This window comes from Oncorhynchus mykiss, chromosome 8 (genome assembly GCF_057628025.1).
Source record: "Oncorhynchus mykiss isolate SJ-2025 chromosome 8, ASM5762802v1, whole genome shotgun sequence".
In the NCBI taxonomy this organism is placed as follows: Eukaryota; Metazoa; Chordata; class Actinopteri; order Salmoniformes; family Salmonidae; genus Oncorhynchus; species Oncorhynchus mykiss.
Window position 1 is genome coordinate 66,410,804 of NC_143029.1, and position 14,865 is coordinate 66,425,668.

At 45.5% G+C, this 14,865-nt stretch overlaps 2 protein-coding genes across 5 annotated transcripts; one reads left to right on the forward strand and one right to left on the reverse strand.

Moving 5' to 3' along the window:
* Positions 1–893: 893 nt before the first annotated feature.
* Positions 894–11,050, reverse strand: LOC110530336 (E3 ubiquitin-protein ligase RNF31). 4 transcript variants are annotated; one of them, XM_021613301.3, is made up of 23 exons: positions 10,525–11,050; positions 9,983–10,184; positions 9,627–9,773; positions 9,239–9,394; positions 9,099–9,155; positions 8,760–8,928; positions 8,521–8,680; positions 8,240–8,382; positions 7,821–7,993; positions 7,424–7,657; positions 6,754–7,089; positions 6,292–6,477; positions 5,765–5,971; positions 5,426–5,599; positions 5,091–5,189; positions 3,909–3,998; positions 3,672–3,786; positions 2,927–3,039; positions 2,539–2,649; positions 2,326–2,374; positions 2,140–2,236; positions 1,870–2,035; positions 894–1,784 (listed from the first exon to the last, which is right to left on the reverse strand). In XM_021613301.3, the coding sequence occupies exons 2-23, from the start codon at positions 10,181–10,183 to the stop codon at positions 1,734–1,736; spliced, it is 3,234 nt and encodes a 1,077-aa protein (XP_021468976.2). In that variant the 5' UTR covers position 10,184; positions 10,525–11,050; the 3' UTR covers positions 894–1,733. The 4 variants fall into 4 exon arrangements, with proteins under 4 accessions (XP_021468976.2, XP_036841863.1, XP_021468978.2 ...); XM_036985968.2 differs by having other exon boundaries at positions 8,240–8,379; positions 8,521–8,578; positions 10,525–10,850; XM_021613303.3 differs by having other exon boundaries at positions 8,521–8,578; positions 10,525–10,850.
* A 28-nt stretch (positions 11,051–11,078) lies between these two features.
* On the forward strand, positions 11,079–14,651 carry buc (bucky ball). Its single transcript, XM_021613305.3, has 7 exons — positions 11,079–11,161; positions 11,381–11,437; positions 11,544–11,702; positions 11,778–13,457; positions 13,574–13,684; positions 13,813–13,914; positions 13,996–14,651. Exons 2-7 carry the CDS (start codon positions 11,431–11,433, stop codon positions 14,025–14,027), a joined length of 2,091 nt encoding a protein of 696 aa, XP_021468980.2. The 5' UTR covers positions 11,079–11,161; positions 11,381–11,430; the 3' UTR covers positions 14,028–14,651.
* The last annotated feature ends 214 nt before the right edge of the window (positions 14,652–14,865 follow it).

Here is a 14,865-nt window from a genome sequence, read left to right on the forward strand (position 1 = left end):
AATTGATCTAGCTTGGCTGAGCTTGAAATAAAACTTTATATTTCATGACAACAATTCTGGCTTAGGTTAACCTAAATACCACGACCTGAGGGTGTGTGTTATATGTCAGGAAAACATGTTGCCGTATAGTGTATTTCCTATTTTGTTCATTTCATCAGGAACCCCGTCTCTGCAGGGCACTCACTGGATGGTTGGCCTAAGCAGGGGGTACAAATACGAGTTCTGTCTTTTGGCAGTGTGCCTTGCTCTGTTCCAACGCCTGCCCTGTGGCACAGAAACACCATCACAGCAGTACCCATAAACCTGCAGGCTCTCCCTGCCCCCTCTCCACTTGTCTCTGATCCTGCTGCTGTACTGATATCTATCTCAGACCATGGCTGCTTCGCTTCCCAAAACATCCTAGAGACAAGCACAAGAGAGTTCATCTGTCACAAGACATTAGCAGCCATGTCAGAAGCTGACTCATCTGACTTAGTATTGGAGTGAAAAACAGCAATACACGTATGATTATTCATATTTGAGCCGTCAATAGGCTGGTTCAAGCTCAAATGTTTTGAAATACTCTGACCGTAAAATGTCAAGGCTGCTCCTTTTTTAACAAACATGATTTTTATGCTAACAATAGTGAGCATAAGTCAATAAGCACATTGAAACCTGGTGTAGAATAAATGCAATTTCAAAGGTCTGAGTTACACTGAAGTTCTTGCTCTGCGTGTTTTTCAGAGTCTGAACAGTGAATAACAGTGGCCACTAATCATAGCGCTTGGCGCCGCAACACACAGTGGGCCACATCCTTTATAATCAGTCCCACATTAGTCATAGCCAACTTACACAAAGTGATATTCAGTCATAATTCACTGACACTGAAGACAAACACAATTAAGGGAAAACAATTAATATCTCAAGTAAAATCTGAAGTTTATTGTTAATGATTGTGTATGATTCCTTTACTGTAGAAATACTTCACAATGATACCTGGAGGGGAAACCATCTTCAGTTTCGAAATGTCCAGTGTTGAAGCAGTACCTCTGGGGTGGTACTGATCCAATCCCCCCTAAACATTCCAGTAACTATGTCAACCCTGCAGTTACTCTGAGGACACAACTACCTCCCTTCCAGCAAGCATACCAGGAACATTTTGGATAGAAAGCATGACAGAACCATAGTGGATGATTGATCTTTTGGTTTATTGCAGGGCTCTCCAACCCCGTTCCTAGAGTTCTACCCTCCTGCAGGTTTTCGGTTCAACCTCAGTTTTAACTAACCCGATTCAGCATATAAACCAGCTAATTATTAAAATCAGGTGTGCTAGATTACAGTTGGTGTGAAAACCTAGTGGTTTATTGGGTGTTTAAATATATATATATATTTCCCCCCCAGACAGAAATATACAGTTAAGAGCATGCAACTCCCGACTCTGTGCAATGAAGCGATGCCTCTAAATATAACTGGTTATTTAAGCTGTAACCCTGTTATCACAGTCTTGAAATGTTATGCACACACCCACACGGCCACACACCCACTCATTCTTCTCTGTTTTAAATGAATGTGCAACTGAGCATTTAGCCCTAACATAGATTCATAAATAACTGTAGCACAATAATGGGGATGTAAGCAGAGCTTTCTGCTGTGTGGTGTAACAGTCACATTGACGCAAACACATTTGATGGCTTATAGAGCCAAAATCCCAACACTCAATACTAAAAACACTTCAACGAACAAACAAGTAGTTTTCATTTCTTCCGTGGAACCTTGTCTCCAAGTGGTACTTCATCAATAAGTTTCTGAAATAAGATTAGAAATGTTCAAACCAAGTGACTAAATATTTGGAAAAAGACAAATCCTTCCACTAGGATCATCAAAACATACCTCCAGTATTCGAGTATAGTACGTCACATCGTCCTCCAGCTCCCCCCGGGCGTCATCCACTTGGTATCTCCGACAGGCCAGCACCAGCTCGTTGGCGTTGAAGAGAGGGGCCGGGTCGATGGAATGGCTATTGATGAGGCTCACCAAGTACTCTCTGTAGTGTTTCCTGGAATAGATTAGACAAAAACCAGTTAGGTTACATCAATGCATGTTTATCATGGGAGAACTCTGTTGTTCTCTAAAGCGCCTTTGCAGTGAGAGGTAACATACTCGCACAGTCCTGCATGGCCAGGCTGAGTTTGAGCCCCACAGGCCGAGTCCGTCTGCTGCCCACTCTCATCCTTCTGCTCTATCACTCCGCACAGTCCTGAGAGAGAGAGAAAGAAAATGATATATCTTAGTATTTCTCCGTTTCAGTTTTTCGGAGTAAAAAGAAAATAACACATAGAATCTTACCTGCTTGAGTTCCTGGAGGGGTGTCCGTATTGAACTCAACACCCTTGTTCTGCAAACAGACAATAACAATAAAAATGATTTTAATGCGGTCCATCTACAGATATTCTTGCAATAAAATCAGTTATAACTGAATGTGAGTCAGGGTGCTATAATGTGGTTATGGTGATTGTAATGGAGTGTGAGCATCCATGTGTGTGTCGTGTGAGTTTCTACCTGCAGCAGGGCTTGTAGTCTGCCAGGCTCCCAGTCCCTCAGGTAGAAGAGACAGTCTCGAGGGTGATGGGCATGCAGGCCTGTCACACTACAATGGATCACTGCACAAGTCTACAGAAGAGGGAGGGAGAGGGGGGGAGGAAGGAGAGAAAGAGAAGGCGCAAGAGAGAGAGAAAAGAAAGAGAGAAATGGTGGGAGAGGAGGAGAGGGAGAGGAGGAGAGGGAGAGAGTGGCAGAGAGAAGGAAAGAAAAACACCCACATTAAAGTGACATTCAAGTCAACTCCCATAAGATAAGACCTTGCCAGGAACTAGCACAATCGATGACACACAAATGAACGACCCACAAATGAACAACACAAACACACCAAGCCATTTAAGGGACTTACAGTGTGGAAGGGATTGTTGCATCCGCTGCAGAACTGGTACCTGCACTGGGAGCAGCTGAAGTGCATACAGCCTCCTTTGGACAGGGCATACTGGAACCTGCAGTTTGGACATGCTGAGGGAAAGAGGAAGTCAATTCACAGAAACGATTCCCGGGTATTGGGAGAGTACACGAGTACACGACATGAGAATGCATCAGGGAAAGGAACTAAATGAGATAATTCCCACAAATGAAGGTCATGGAAGAGACCGTAAATACTTAAAGGGTCTAACTTGCTCTAACTTGGTAAAAACAGGGTTTAAAGGTAAATACAGTAGAACACCTGCTGAGGTGCAGTAGAACACCTGCTGAGTGTCGATGAAAGGTAACAATTCAACATGAATTGTCGAGAAATGAACAGAAAATGACAGACAATATTCTACGTGGTCAGATGCGATAGGAGGGCCAAATGCTGCTTTTAACTGTTTGTCGGCACTGTCCGGTTTGTCCTTATTCTTCTGGCTTAGTTCAGGCAGAAGGCCCACAGTACCTCTATAAAAGAGTGTTATTCATGATGCTAATGAAATGTACCGGTTTGGAAGAGGAACTATGAGTATGACCAATTTGATCTCTCTCACCCCAACACCTAGTAAAGTGTCTGGTCGTTCATACCTCCGCAAGTACCTGCCTTTCCTGGTTAAACGCTACAGTAGCTCTCAATGGAAGAGGTGTTTAAGAAGGTGTGTGTGTGAGAGAGAGAGACTCACTGATGCCGTTGTCACGCAGGTATCCGGCCAGGCCTTGCCTCTGGTACTCTGGGTCATTCTCTCTCTTCCAGGACTGGTACCGTTCACACGACAGACCACCGTGCTGAGACTCCCACTAGAGAATGCACGGTGACAAGAGAGGATGATATACAGATTAGGCTCCAGCTTCACTCCAAAGAAAAATCCCCTTCTATCACCCGCTCTCACACATAAATAGAGTGGATGTTTGTCACTTACAGGTTTCTTGCATTGTGCGCAGAAGCTGTTCCTGCACTGGAAACAGGTGACCTTCAGTTGGTCTCCATCATAGATGAACCCATAGGAGCACTGACCGTAGGAAGGGGAGGGGAGGAAGGGGAAGACAGGAATAGTTAATGAAATAAAAAAACAGAAATACCTTTGCTATCAGACTCAAAATTGAGCTCAGGTGCATCCTGTTTCCATTGATTATCCTTGAGATGTTTCTAATTGCAGTCCATCTGTGGTAACTTCAATTGATTGGACATACCTGCAAATGCACATTGCACATACCTGTCTATATAAGGTCCCACAGTTGACAGTGCATGTCAGAGCAAAAACCAAGCAATGAGGTTGAAGGAATTGTCCGTAGAGCTCCGAGACAGGATTGTGTCGAGGCACAGATCTGGGGAAGGGTACCAAAAAATGCCTGCAGCATTGAAGGTCCCCAAGAGATCCTTGAAGAAATCCTGCTCAGGACCTCAGACTGGGGCAAAGGTTCACCTTCCAACAGGACAACGACCCTAAGCACACAGCCAATACAATGTAGGAGTGGCTTTGGGACAAGTCTCTGAATGTCCTTGTGTGGCCCAGCCAGAGCTCGGACCTGAACCTGATTAAACATCTCTGGAGAGACCTGAAAATAGCTGTGCAGCAATACTCCCCTTCCAACCTGACAGAGCTTGAGAGGATCTGCAGAGAAGAATGCGAAACTCCCCAAATACAGGTGTGCCAATCTTGTAGCGTCATACCCAAGAAGACTTGAGGCTGTAATCGTTGACAAAGGTGCTTCAACAAAGTATTGAGTAAAGGGTCTGAATACTTATGTAAATGTAATATTTCAGTTTTTATTTTATAAATTTGCAAACCTTTCTAAAAATTCTTTTTTCTTTGTCACTGTGGGGTACTATGTGTAGAATGATGAGGGGGAAAACTATTTGATACATTTTAGGCTGTAACGTAACAAAATGTGGAAAGGGGTCTGAATCCTTTTCGAATGGACTGTAATACTGCCATTTCTTAGCTAGTGAACTGTGATTTTTATTTTATTATGACAGCCTCAAATGGGGATTATCAAATTATGTCTGGAAACAAACATTGTAACATTTTTCCTTTGCCTTTGTACACATAGGAAATAAACTATAAAAACCCGCTCAAGGCTATTATGTGATTAGAACTCACATGACTACACCAGAGGAACTTGGGGTCCTTGATGAGGGCTTGTTCAGTCAGCTTCTTATGAAACAGATCATACACTTCCGGCTCCAGACACTCCCGCAGCTGCACACACACACGCATAGGAAAATATGATTACAGGTGTCACCATCATACACACACCCAGAAAACAAATCTATGGTCTCGTGAGACAACACTGACACCACCAAAAACTGCATTTTGAAGGGAGAGAAGCCTCTGAAATCCTGGAATTGTGTTTTTTTTCTCACTGTTTCTTCTCTCTTCAAATAGAGAATCTGAGGGAGATGTTGTGTGACGTTGTTCTCTGTGTGATGTACTACCTGGATGTCCAGGGTGGAGAAGTAGCTGTTGAGGTGTTCGGGGTCGTTGATGTCAGGTTCCCAGCAGACGGGACACACCATGTCTCTGATGTGCTTGTCTCTCACTGCGATAGTGAAGTGCTGCTGGAAACAGCCACAGCACACCGAGCACTGACAGGAGGTCAGAGACTGCATCTGAAACAAGGAAGGAGAGAGAAGAGAGAGAAAGAAAGGATTAGGAGAGTTGTGGGGGTTGGATACTGCGAAAAAAAAAAGGAGAAAAGCTTTGCTACATTTTGAGTAAAGACAAGCTTGTGCTATGACACGCACACAGACTCACACACACACTTGAGAGAGTACCTTGCTGTGGGGAAATTCTGACAGGCAGATGGGGCACTCTTTGGCCAGCACCCGGCGGATGAAGTCTCGGTCATGTGACTCGCGTACGGCCTGTACCACGTCGTCTAGGGAGTAGGGGGCGGTACGCTCCTGCAGCAGGGACAGGGCCAGCTCACAGCGGCCCCAGCTGGGCAGGTCATACACCGCCAGCAGCCTCCGGCACACACGCTGGCCCCAGGGGGAAGAGGGAGGGAGTGGAGGGGGAAGAGTGAGAGGAGAGAGAGATCAGACCAGTGAAGTGGACAAACAGATACAGAGGAATGATGAAAGGAGAGATATGCCACACTCAAAAATAACTTATCACTGTAAAACATCAATGTACATGAGACATCAAGCAATTGTCAAGATGACTGAAGAACATGTATGACCTGTGGGCCTTTCTAATGGTGGTAGGTATAAACAGATTATCATCAATATAGCTATTTTGTGTTCAGTTAAATGTATGGCCAGAAAAATATAGTGGAGTTCAGAGAGCCCCAGTGACCCACCTGTTTGTCGGGGTGGTTGATGTCGATGGGTGGCTCAGGTTGGTCGCTCCACATGCGTTGGTGGAAGGGCTCCATGAGAGGTCGCTGCAGCAGAGACAGAGCCCCCCGCACCTCTCCCTCGCTCTGCCTCAGAACCTCCTGACACCGCACCTCGTCAGTGAACCCCAGAGAACACAGCTCCTTTACCTGCAAAGGTACATGAGAGACCAAACCCTTCCTTGAGCGTTCGAAGGCTAATCTCCTACATATGGGGCCAATTTCCCACACCAAGATTAAGCCTAATTTGGGACTCAAAATAGTCAGTAGAGAATCTTCATTGAAGGTCTGTTTTAGTCCAAGACTAGGCTTAATCTAGGTCTGGGAAACCAGCACATAGCTGTCAGCAAAGTGAACAAAAGTGACAGTACAACTGACCTTAGACCAGTTCTTAGTGGGCAAAAGACGTTCTAACCTGTCTCTCACCTTAGAGTGTCTGTCTCTGAGAGCCTGTTTCGCTGCTCTCTCAGTGTCTCCCCCTGCAGACAGCCAGGCCAGCTTGGCCTCAGCCCTGGACAGTGTCACTCCTCCCCCTCTCGTCTGCTCCTCCTCCACACCTGTATCCTCTGCAGTACCAGTACCATTCTGGTTCTGTCCGGCCTTCAGGTCTGCCGCTCGAGACGAAGTGGCCGTGGCACAGATCTGGTCGAGCAAGTGAGGTAGCTCCGCTTTGAGCCAATCACAGGGAAGGATGTTTCCGTCCCCGGAGACGCGCATGCCTGTGTACACCTCCTCTGGACTCACTCCTTTCTTCTCTCCATCCTGACAGACAGACAGACAGGATGGAGAAAGAGTTAACAGAGACAGGAAGAGAGAGGGAAATAAAGAAACCAATTTGTCATACATATTCACTAGGCCTAAGCTGCTGCTACTCACCACGATGTATATTACACACCTAGAGGATGCTAAGGTTATTTTTACACAATATTTGTTTTCTGAAATTGTTTGTTTTCTGCAACCAAATTGGCCAGCAATGGTACAATAAAGACTTTACTGAATCAAAATCTTAAATTAGCTAATAGCTTGTAATATTACAAGTAGTGGGGTAATGTGATTATACACCATATTATAGATAAAACAGAAAGCCTTCACTCACTCTAATGAGCTGGATCAGCTTTAGCCCCTCCTCCCTCATCAGTTTCTGTCTCCTCAAATCAGGGTCCTCCATGGGCGGGTCTTTGGGTTTGACGGACAGCACGGGGACCTTTTTGACCTGGGACGGAGGGTGGAGTTTGACTCGCATTTTGGTGGGCTCGGGGCGGGGGAGGTCACACATCTCACACACTGACGCTGGAGTGTAATTGATGTAAGTACAGAACTGACACATCCACTGCAAAAGGATGGGAGAAGAAGAGATCATTTGCATGAGCTTAGACACTCACAGGAATAGAGGAACAACATCAACTGTAATACATGGTGATAAAGGCACAATCTGAAACTTTCATTTCAACTGAAAATGTGCTGCTTCTGCATTGACTTTAACAGTAGTTTACCTGGCTGTCTGGGTCTCCTGGCATTCCCAGTACCGGAGCAGCAGGCCGGTTGGGTGTAGGAGTGGGGCGTGTGGGGGTTGCCGGAGGCTTGGTGGCCAGGCGGGGGCGCTCACACACCTCACACAGGATACTACTGCCCGCGTTCACCACCGTACAGCTTTTACACTGCCACTCTGGTGACATACATAGTGAAAACACACTCAACACAGGACTATGGAAGAGGTGAATATTAACTCAACAGCTCATATACACCAAGAGTGTCTTTCCATTTTCAGACAATAAACAAGTATACATAGAAATACAGAGGAGTGAGACTGATTGGAGTGCAAAAAAGGCAAACCACCACTATTAAAACACAAACATTGTTGGTTGGTTGGTTGGTTGGGTGTGTGTGTGTGTGTGTGTGTGTGTATACTGACCAGTGATGGTGAAGGGCTGTGGGAACTCATCCTTAGCAGAGCCAGAGGAGGCCAGGCGTGGTCTCTCACATGTCTCACACAGTATGTCCTGGTTGGAGTTGACCCTGGTGCAGTGGGTACAGTGCCATGACAGGAGGGAGCTGCTGGGAAAGAGAGGGAGGAAGTGAATCTAGTGCCCAGCACAGGGAGTTACATTTCAGCAATAATCACCACCTTTGAAAATGTAGCGATTCTCACCCTTTCCTGTCAGTTTCTATTGTGTCTTACTTGTCATGTCTTACCTGTGGTTCTTTCGCATTTTAGAGGATGTCACAACAGTCCTGTGGTGATTGGCTCGTTCTGCAGAGGAGTGGTACAGTCTATCACATTCAGTACACAGCCATTGGACACAAGAGTTACAGTGGGCAGCCACTGGGAATATAGCACATATAGTGCAGTTGTCTGCAAAGGGGAAGAGAAACAAGGAAAGTTGAATGCAAGTTTCAGATGTAAAAAATAAACACACACACACACTTCCAACCTGTGTGTCTGGTAGAGATAGAGGTGGAGGTTGAGGCGTTAGCAGTCCGTACTGGAAGAAAGGCACTAGTGGGAGACTGAGACAGGGAGGCCAGAGACATGTACAGGGGCTGGCTCTCTCTGAGGCTGGAGGGAATAGCTACCGCATCAGAAATGGGTTCGAAGTCATCCTGGAATCATAAAGGAGAATTCAGTTATCTGATGGTGGTGGAAACAACCAGGCACAAAACCACACAAATATAAAAACTGCCAGAAGTAGAGAAAGGCAAATAGGGTAAACAAAAAAAACATGTAGAAGGCAGAGAGGAAGAGGATAGGTTATGGGAGATAGGAAAAATACCTTTTGGTTCAGTGATGGGATAATTCTCTCAAAGAACTCTGGGTGGGGGTGAGCTTCCTGTGAAAACATCAACGACTCAGTAGTACAACTGACTTTAGAAACCTCTGAAATATTTCAGAATAACTGCCCTTGGTCCAGACCTTGATGAGCATGTCCAGTTCCATGCGTAGACTCATGACCTCCAAGGTGACCGCTGCGACCTTCTCAATGTCAGGTTCCACGACCTCATCAGGGAAACTCAGGCCGTCTGGCTGCTGATTGGAGTAACCATAGAGACAAAGCACTGCCCTTCCTCCCTGGGGTAGAACAGAGGAGAGGGAAGGATATAGAGGGTTTTATGCAATACTGTTGGCATAACATTAGTGTTGTGGTGTGTGCACAATTAACTTCATTAACAAGGTAGTAGGCTATAGACTCATATTGAACTAAGCCTATATCAACATAATGCCAATAAGATAATAGTGACAAGACAGTAGACTACATATCATCACCCAGAATCTCACCTGCCTGTATTGAAGACATCCTCACCTGAATGACATCTACTGTTGCTCTGAAGACTGGGTTGTTGTGCTTGACAGCGCGCCAGTACTTGGGCCTACTGGAGCTGGTGAGGTTACAGCCATACTTCTCCAGAATGTTCAGTGCTGTGGACAATCTCTGCAGGGAACCTATTGTCTGGCAGGAGAGAGGACAAAGATGAAAAAAAGTTTGATACAGAAAAAGGTTGAGAAAAGAAGACAGTGAACAAAAATATGAGCACAATGTATAGAGAGAGAGAGGGGGGGGGGGGGGTCACTATTCCAAGATGTAGGCTAAGTGAAGGTAATTATGTCATTGTGATATGGACATTGTTTACTGTTTCAAGCACACTCAAACTAACTCACTTCTTTCCTGTTGTTATTGACGCCGTTTTCAATTATCATGGTCTCCGCAGCAATGTAGCGGTATTTGGCCGATGGTGGTAAGGGTATGTTGGCCATAGCTGATATTCCTGCACGGACCTCCAGCACTGAGCCAGTGGAATACAGACAAGCTTCCGCATGGCATCGTACCTCCTCTAGCTGGTCTGAAAGGGTACTAGCCATCCTGGAAAAGAGACATCAGTCATCATCATCACCATCACACAGATCAGATAGCAAATCATTGAGGGCACTGCCACACCACAGGCAGGGTTGATGAGTATGAGCAAGATGCTTGCCTTACGGACATCCATTCATTCATAAGACGTTACCTGTAAACCCCGACAAGTGTGTGGCTTATAAATCACAAGGCTGTCATATCAAGCGACACACACAGCAACCAGAGACTTTTACTGCATCTGCAGTACTCTATATTTGCAACAACACAATTACTAGCTAACTAAAGTTGAAGTGGAAATTATATCTCTACCTATGTGAAAATACTGTCATATAAGCAATCTGCTTACCCAGTGTTTTCGCTCAACTGTCTGCAGTGACAGGAATTGAATCACGATGAGATGGCATTTCATTCAAAAGCGGGGGCTTTCAAAACACCATGTTACGCACCTCAATACAGACTTGTGCGCTACAAACATGTATTTATATATATTGTTATTTATCAAATGTCATTCTAAAACAAGTAGTAACAGGGTCGTAGTAAAATCTAGCTGCAGTACTAGCTACGAATGTAAACAACTGCGTGAGAAAATGCCGTATACTGCTTTGCGCAAAGAAACTAACCCCCATACATCGCCATTGTGTGTCAAATCCTAAATCTCAAACAGAGATCCCCGGAGCCAATATGGCTTGGACTGAGGAAACGTCGCAAAGCTGCAGTGCAGTACATTGTTTGTGAAGTTTTGGTGTCACCTTGTGGTGAAAATGACTAATTGCCTAATTTGCCTGTCGGCTCACCTGAAAAATATCCTGTTGATTACACGCTAATTGGTGTGGGGCGCGGGTGTTGCATTAGGCAATCACCCACGCGCAGTAGGTGATAAATATGGTGGGGAGGGTGAAGAACGGGAGAGTTTTGTGTTGCTCTCGTTTCGTGCACGCCTACGGTCTCACGGTTTTTTTTTTGTAGGACCGTCACGGTCACATGTAAGTCCTTATACATTTTTCCCCCCACGTCATGTTCATGTGTATTACTCTGATGTAATGGCATAATACATATTTATTGTTCGTGGATGCAGTCAGATTGTCGCCTTATTTGAATGGAAGGCATAGCCTCTACAACACTACCAGTTTCTACACCGATTTAGGATGCCGATCTAATGATGTGTAGGCTTACGTTAACTTCTTGTTTCCTCTTTGCACTAGACTTGCGGTGTATAATATCCTGTGCTGTGTCTTTCAGCCTTGACCAAGCAATGGAAGGTGATTATTTATTAGTGTACTGGGTTTGATAAATTGTGACATTACTCAATTGAATATTTGTGGTGGGAAGTGTCAAATCAACTAATTCATTTCTTCTTTCATTCAGATATGAATAATCCTTCACACTCAATGGGAGTTGGGCAACCACACCATCCAACTAATCACACAAGACCGTTTTTCTATGTTCAACCACCAACTCAACCTTATTATAATATGTACCAATGGAATATGAACCCATATGGCCAGTATGGTCTTCCCCCACCAGGTACAATGGCACACATTTTTCTCGCATCTTAAACAAATGAATTTACATATTAATTTAAGATGTCTTTATTTCCAGTTATTCCTTATGGGCGTCCATATATGGCTCCATATCCATACACTGGTATGCAGTATCCTGGCTATGTGGTTCCCCAGGCTCCGATGCAGCCTGTTGATTACAGTAGGGTGTTTAACCCACACATCTCCTCTGCGACCTATGACGTCCAGTACCGCCACCACTACCAGCAACAGGCCTGTGTACTGCGAGAGACCGCATGCTCAGAGGTTCAAACTGATCCGAGCGACACTGTCCACAAGCTGATCGACAGTCTGGACAGGCTCAGAACCAATGAGAAGCCACCTGAAGACAGTGAGTTAAACCCTAAATCTGACCCAGGGTCCCTAACCTCTGAGACAACCATTTCTTCCTCTGGAAATATGGAAGAATTCAGTGGGATGGGTAGGGAGCTGAAGTTGAGACCTCTGCCACAGAGACAACCCCAACAGGGTAAGAGGAGGCAGAGGGACTCCCCTCTGCCCAGCAGCGTATTCAGTGACTCTGCTATTACAGCAGTGGTCTCTGATGCAGAAACCAGTCAGAGTTGCCTGGAGGAGATGGCCACGCACGATTGCTGGTCCCTGGGCTCTGTGGTGCTGCCCATCGATAGCTCTTCTATCCATGAGGAGAGTCTGGAGGAGTCTAGGCAGCAATGCCACTCTGAGAAGAGCCACCTGAATACTGAAGAACCTGGGATGGGGGGGCAGTCCAAAGAACATCCTAATGCTCCAGAGGATGTCAAATGTGACTCTGTGGCCTTGACACAGAGCCTTGAACTGAATGAGGCTTCACATGACCACCACTCACTTGACTGTCTGGCTCCAGAACAAGATTGTGACAAGGTTCTGATACCATCCGCCTCTGCGCTGAAGGACCCTGTAGAAAATGTAGCCTCCAAGGCAGAGTCCTCTGACTTGCCTTACAGAATCCTCAGGCTGCCCTGTGATCAGGTTACAGGCATGCTGCTGGACGATCCACTGTGGTATGTTGACTCTGCTGCATCCAGTCTGGTGCCTCCACCGCAAAGCCATCTGTCCCCGCTTGGGAGTGCCTACTACTGTAGCTACTACCCCCAAGTGGCCCAGGAGCGCCAGAGTGTCCTCAGCCCATCCATAGACGAGCTCTCCTCCAGAGACGAGCTCTTCTCCACTGATATCGAAGATGTCGACCTTATCTCTGGTGGTCACATGTATGTGGGAGGCGGCAAGCTAGCCGAGGCAACCTGCAATACACCTGACCTCTCTGGTAAGGAAAACGTACCAACTAAATCCAACCCAGTAGAAGAAGGGTTTGCAGCTTGTTCGAAGACCTGTCTCAGCTGTGGCCTGAGCCTGGCGGAAGAGTTGAGGCCAGACGACTCACAAGGGCTATGCCGTTATGTTGAGCGGGAGGAAACAGATGACGATGTGCTAGAGGAAGATGACTACAATGAGGGAGGGGAGCTGTTGAGCGCCTGTCAGGTGCCTGTGAAGAAACCACATCACCCTAACGGAGTGCCTCAGCCGCCTGCTCGCCAGTTTCATAACAGTAAACCAAAGAGGGGCTGCTGTGAGGACCACCATGAAGTAATGTGTCATGAAGAGCAGGAGCACGGTTACCTCTGGAGTTTTGACTGCTGTGAGGACCACAAAGCGACTGGCAAAGCTGACAAGTATAAAGGGAAAGGAGGACAAAGAAATGCCCCATGCAGGCCTTATAATGGTAAGATTCTTTCCATCTCTTGACATGGTCTGATGTCCCCTTCTAAATAGTGTTTTTACTTTTAATCCTTGTCATTCATTACAAATGTGATGTTGTGAATTTGTCGTGTTTCCCAGAGAAACCTTGGAGAGCGGGCACTGTGGCATCAGACCAAGATAGCTGGGGGAGTTCTGGTGCCAAATATAAGTCTAAGTCTTGGAGACCGTACAATGGGTCACAAGAACAAAGTGAGTTTCCTTTTCAAACTGCCAAGTTACCCATCGCCTTAATCAGTTCTCTACTTTTCACTAGTCATTCACTTTGACCTAGCTGTTATTGTTGTCCCAGCTCATGCTTCCCTCTCTGTATCCTTCAGTGAGACCCCCACGCAGAAGGCCATTCGTTCAGCAGAGGCCCCGAAGGACTGACTATGACGATCATGAAGAATCCGAGTTCTCTCGCTGCCAGAGGGGCCGAGGTAAGGGTTGTTGCAGAATAGAGATACTACTACTTTTGTCACATTTCAAAATGATCACTAACTTTTTTTCATCTTTTTCAGGGACCACAAAGAGAAGGGGCACAAGATATTAGCCTATTTAAGAATTGCACCGCTCCTAATATATTTATTCTAAATGTATTACCTAATATATAAATTCACTTGCACTATGAAATGCACACAAAACACATTGTAATAAATTAATAGACACTCGTAATGTTTGTATACGTGGTTAAAAAAAAGAATCTCAAGCGGCAGTTCAACTAGCTACACAGTAGATGCCTGCATTTCCATTGCTTGATGATGGTAGCCATGTTGGACGCTGTGTGTTCATCCTAATCACAGCCTGGGCTGCAGCCTCACAGACCGTACTGTGACGCTAACCCCCATGTTGACCTGCAGACCAGAATGGACCTGGGAGGTGTAGGTCCAGTCTACTCTGCAGCTTTTAAACTCTTTTTCAGTGTCTGTGTCTTTCACTGAGGATGAAGCCCAGGTAATAAGATGTATCAAGCAGTGGAAATGCAGTGGCTTGGAGAGGAGATGGAAAACCAAAAAATTGCTGGGCTAGTTTGAAGCTAAGAGCCAGTCAATCTAAATGTGTCTTTTTATTATTGTGCAGATATTTTAAGCATTGCAGTGTAATGTTGACAAACTGACATCTACTTGTCTGCACAGTGTTGTTGTGTCATTAAAATCCTTGCATTGCACTTTAAAAAATGACTATTTTAAGAGACTTGGGCTACATTTGTCATGAAGAATAGTTTGATGCCTCAGTTTCATGAAAGTTGTGGCTAGTGCTCTAATTGAAAGACCGACTTAATTGCTGTCTGTCCTTGCATTATGGACTTCATGGATGAGCAGACCACTTCACATCAGTACTATTATAACAGCCTTGATCATTGGCTTGTCTGATTTGTTCAAGGAAATCTG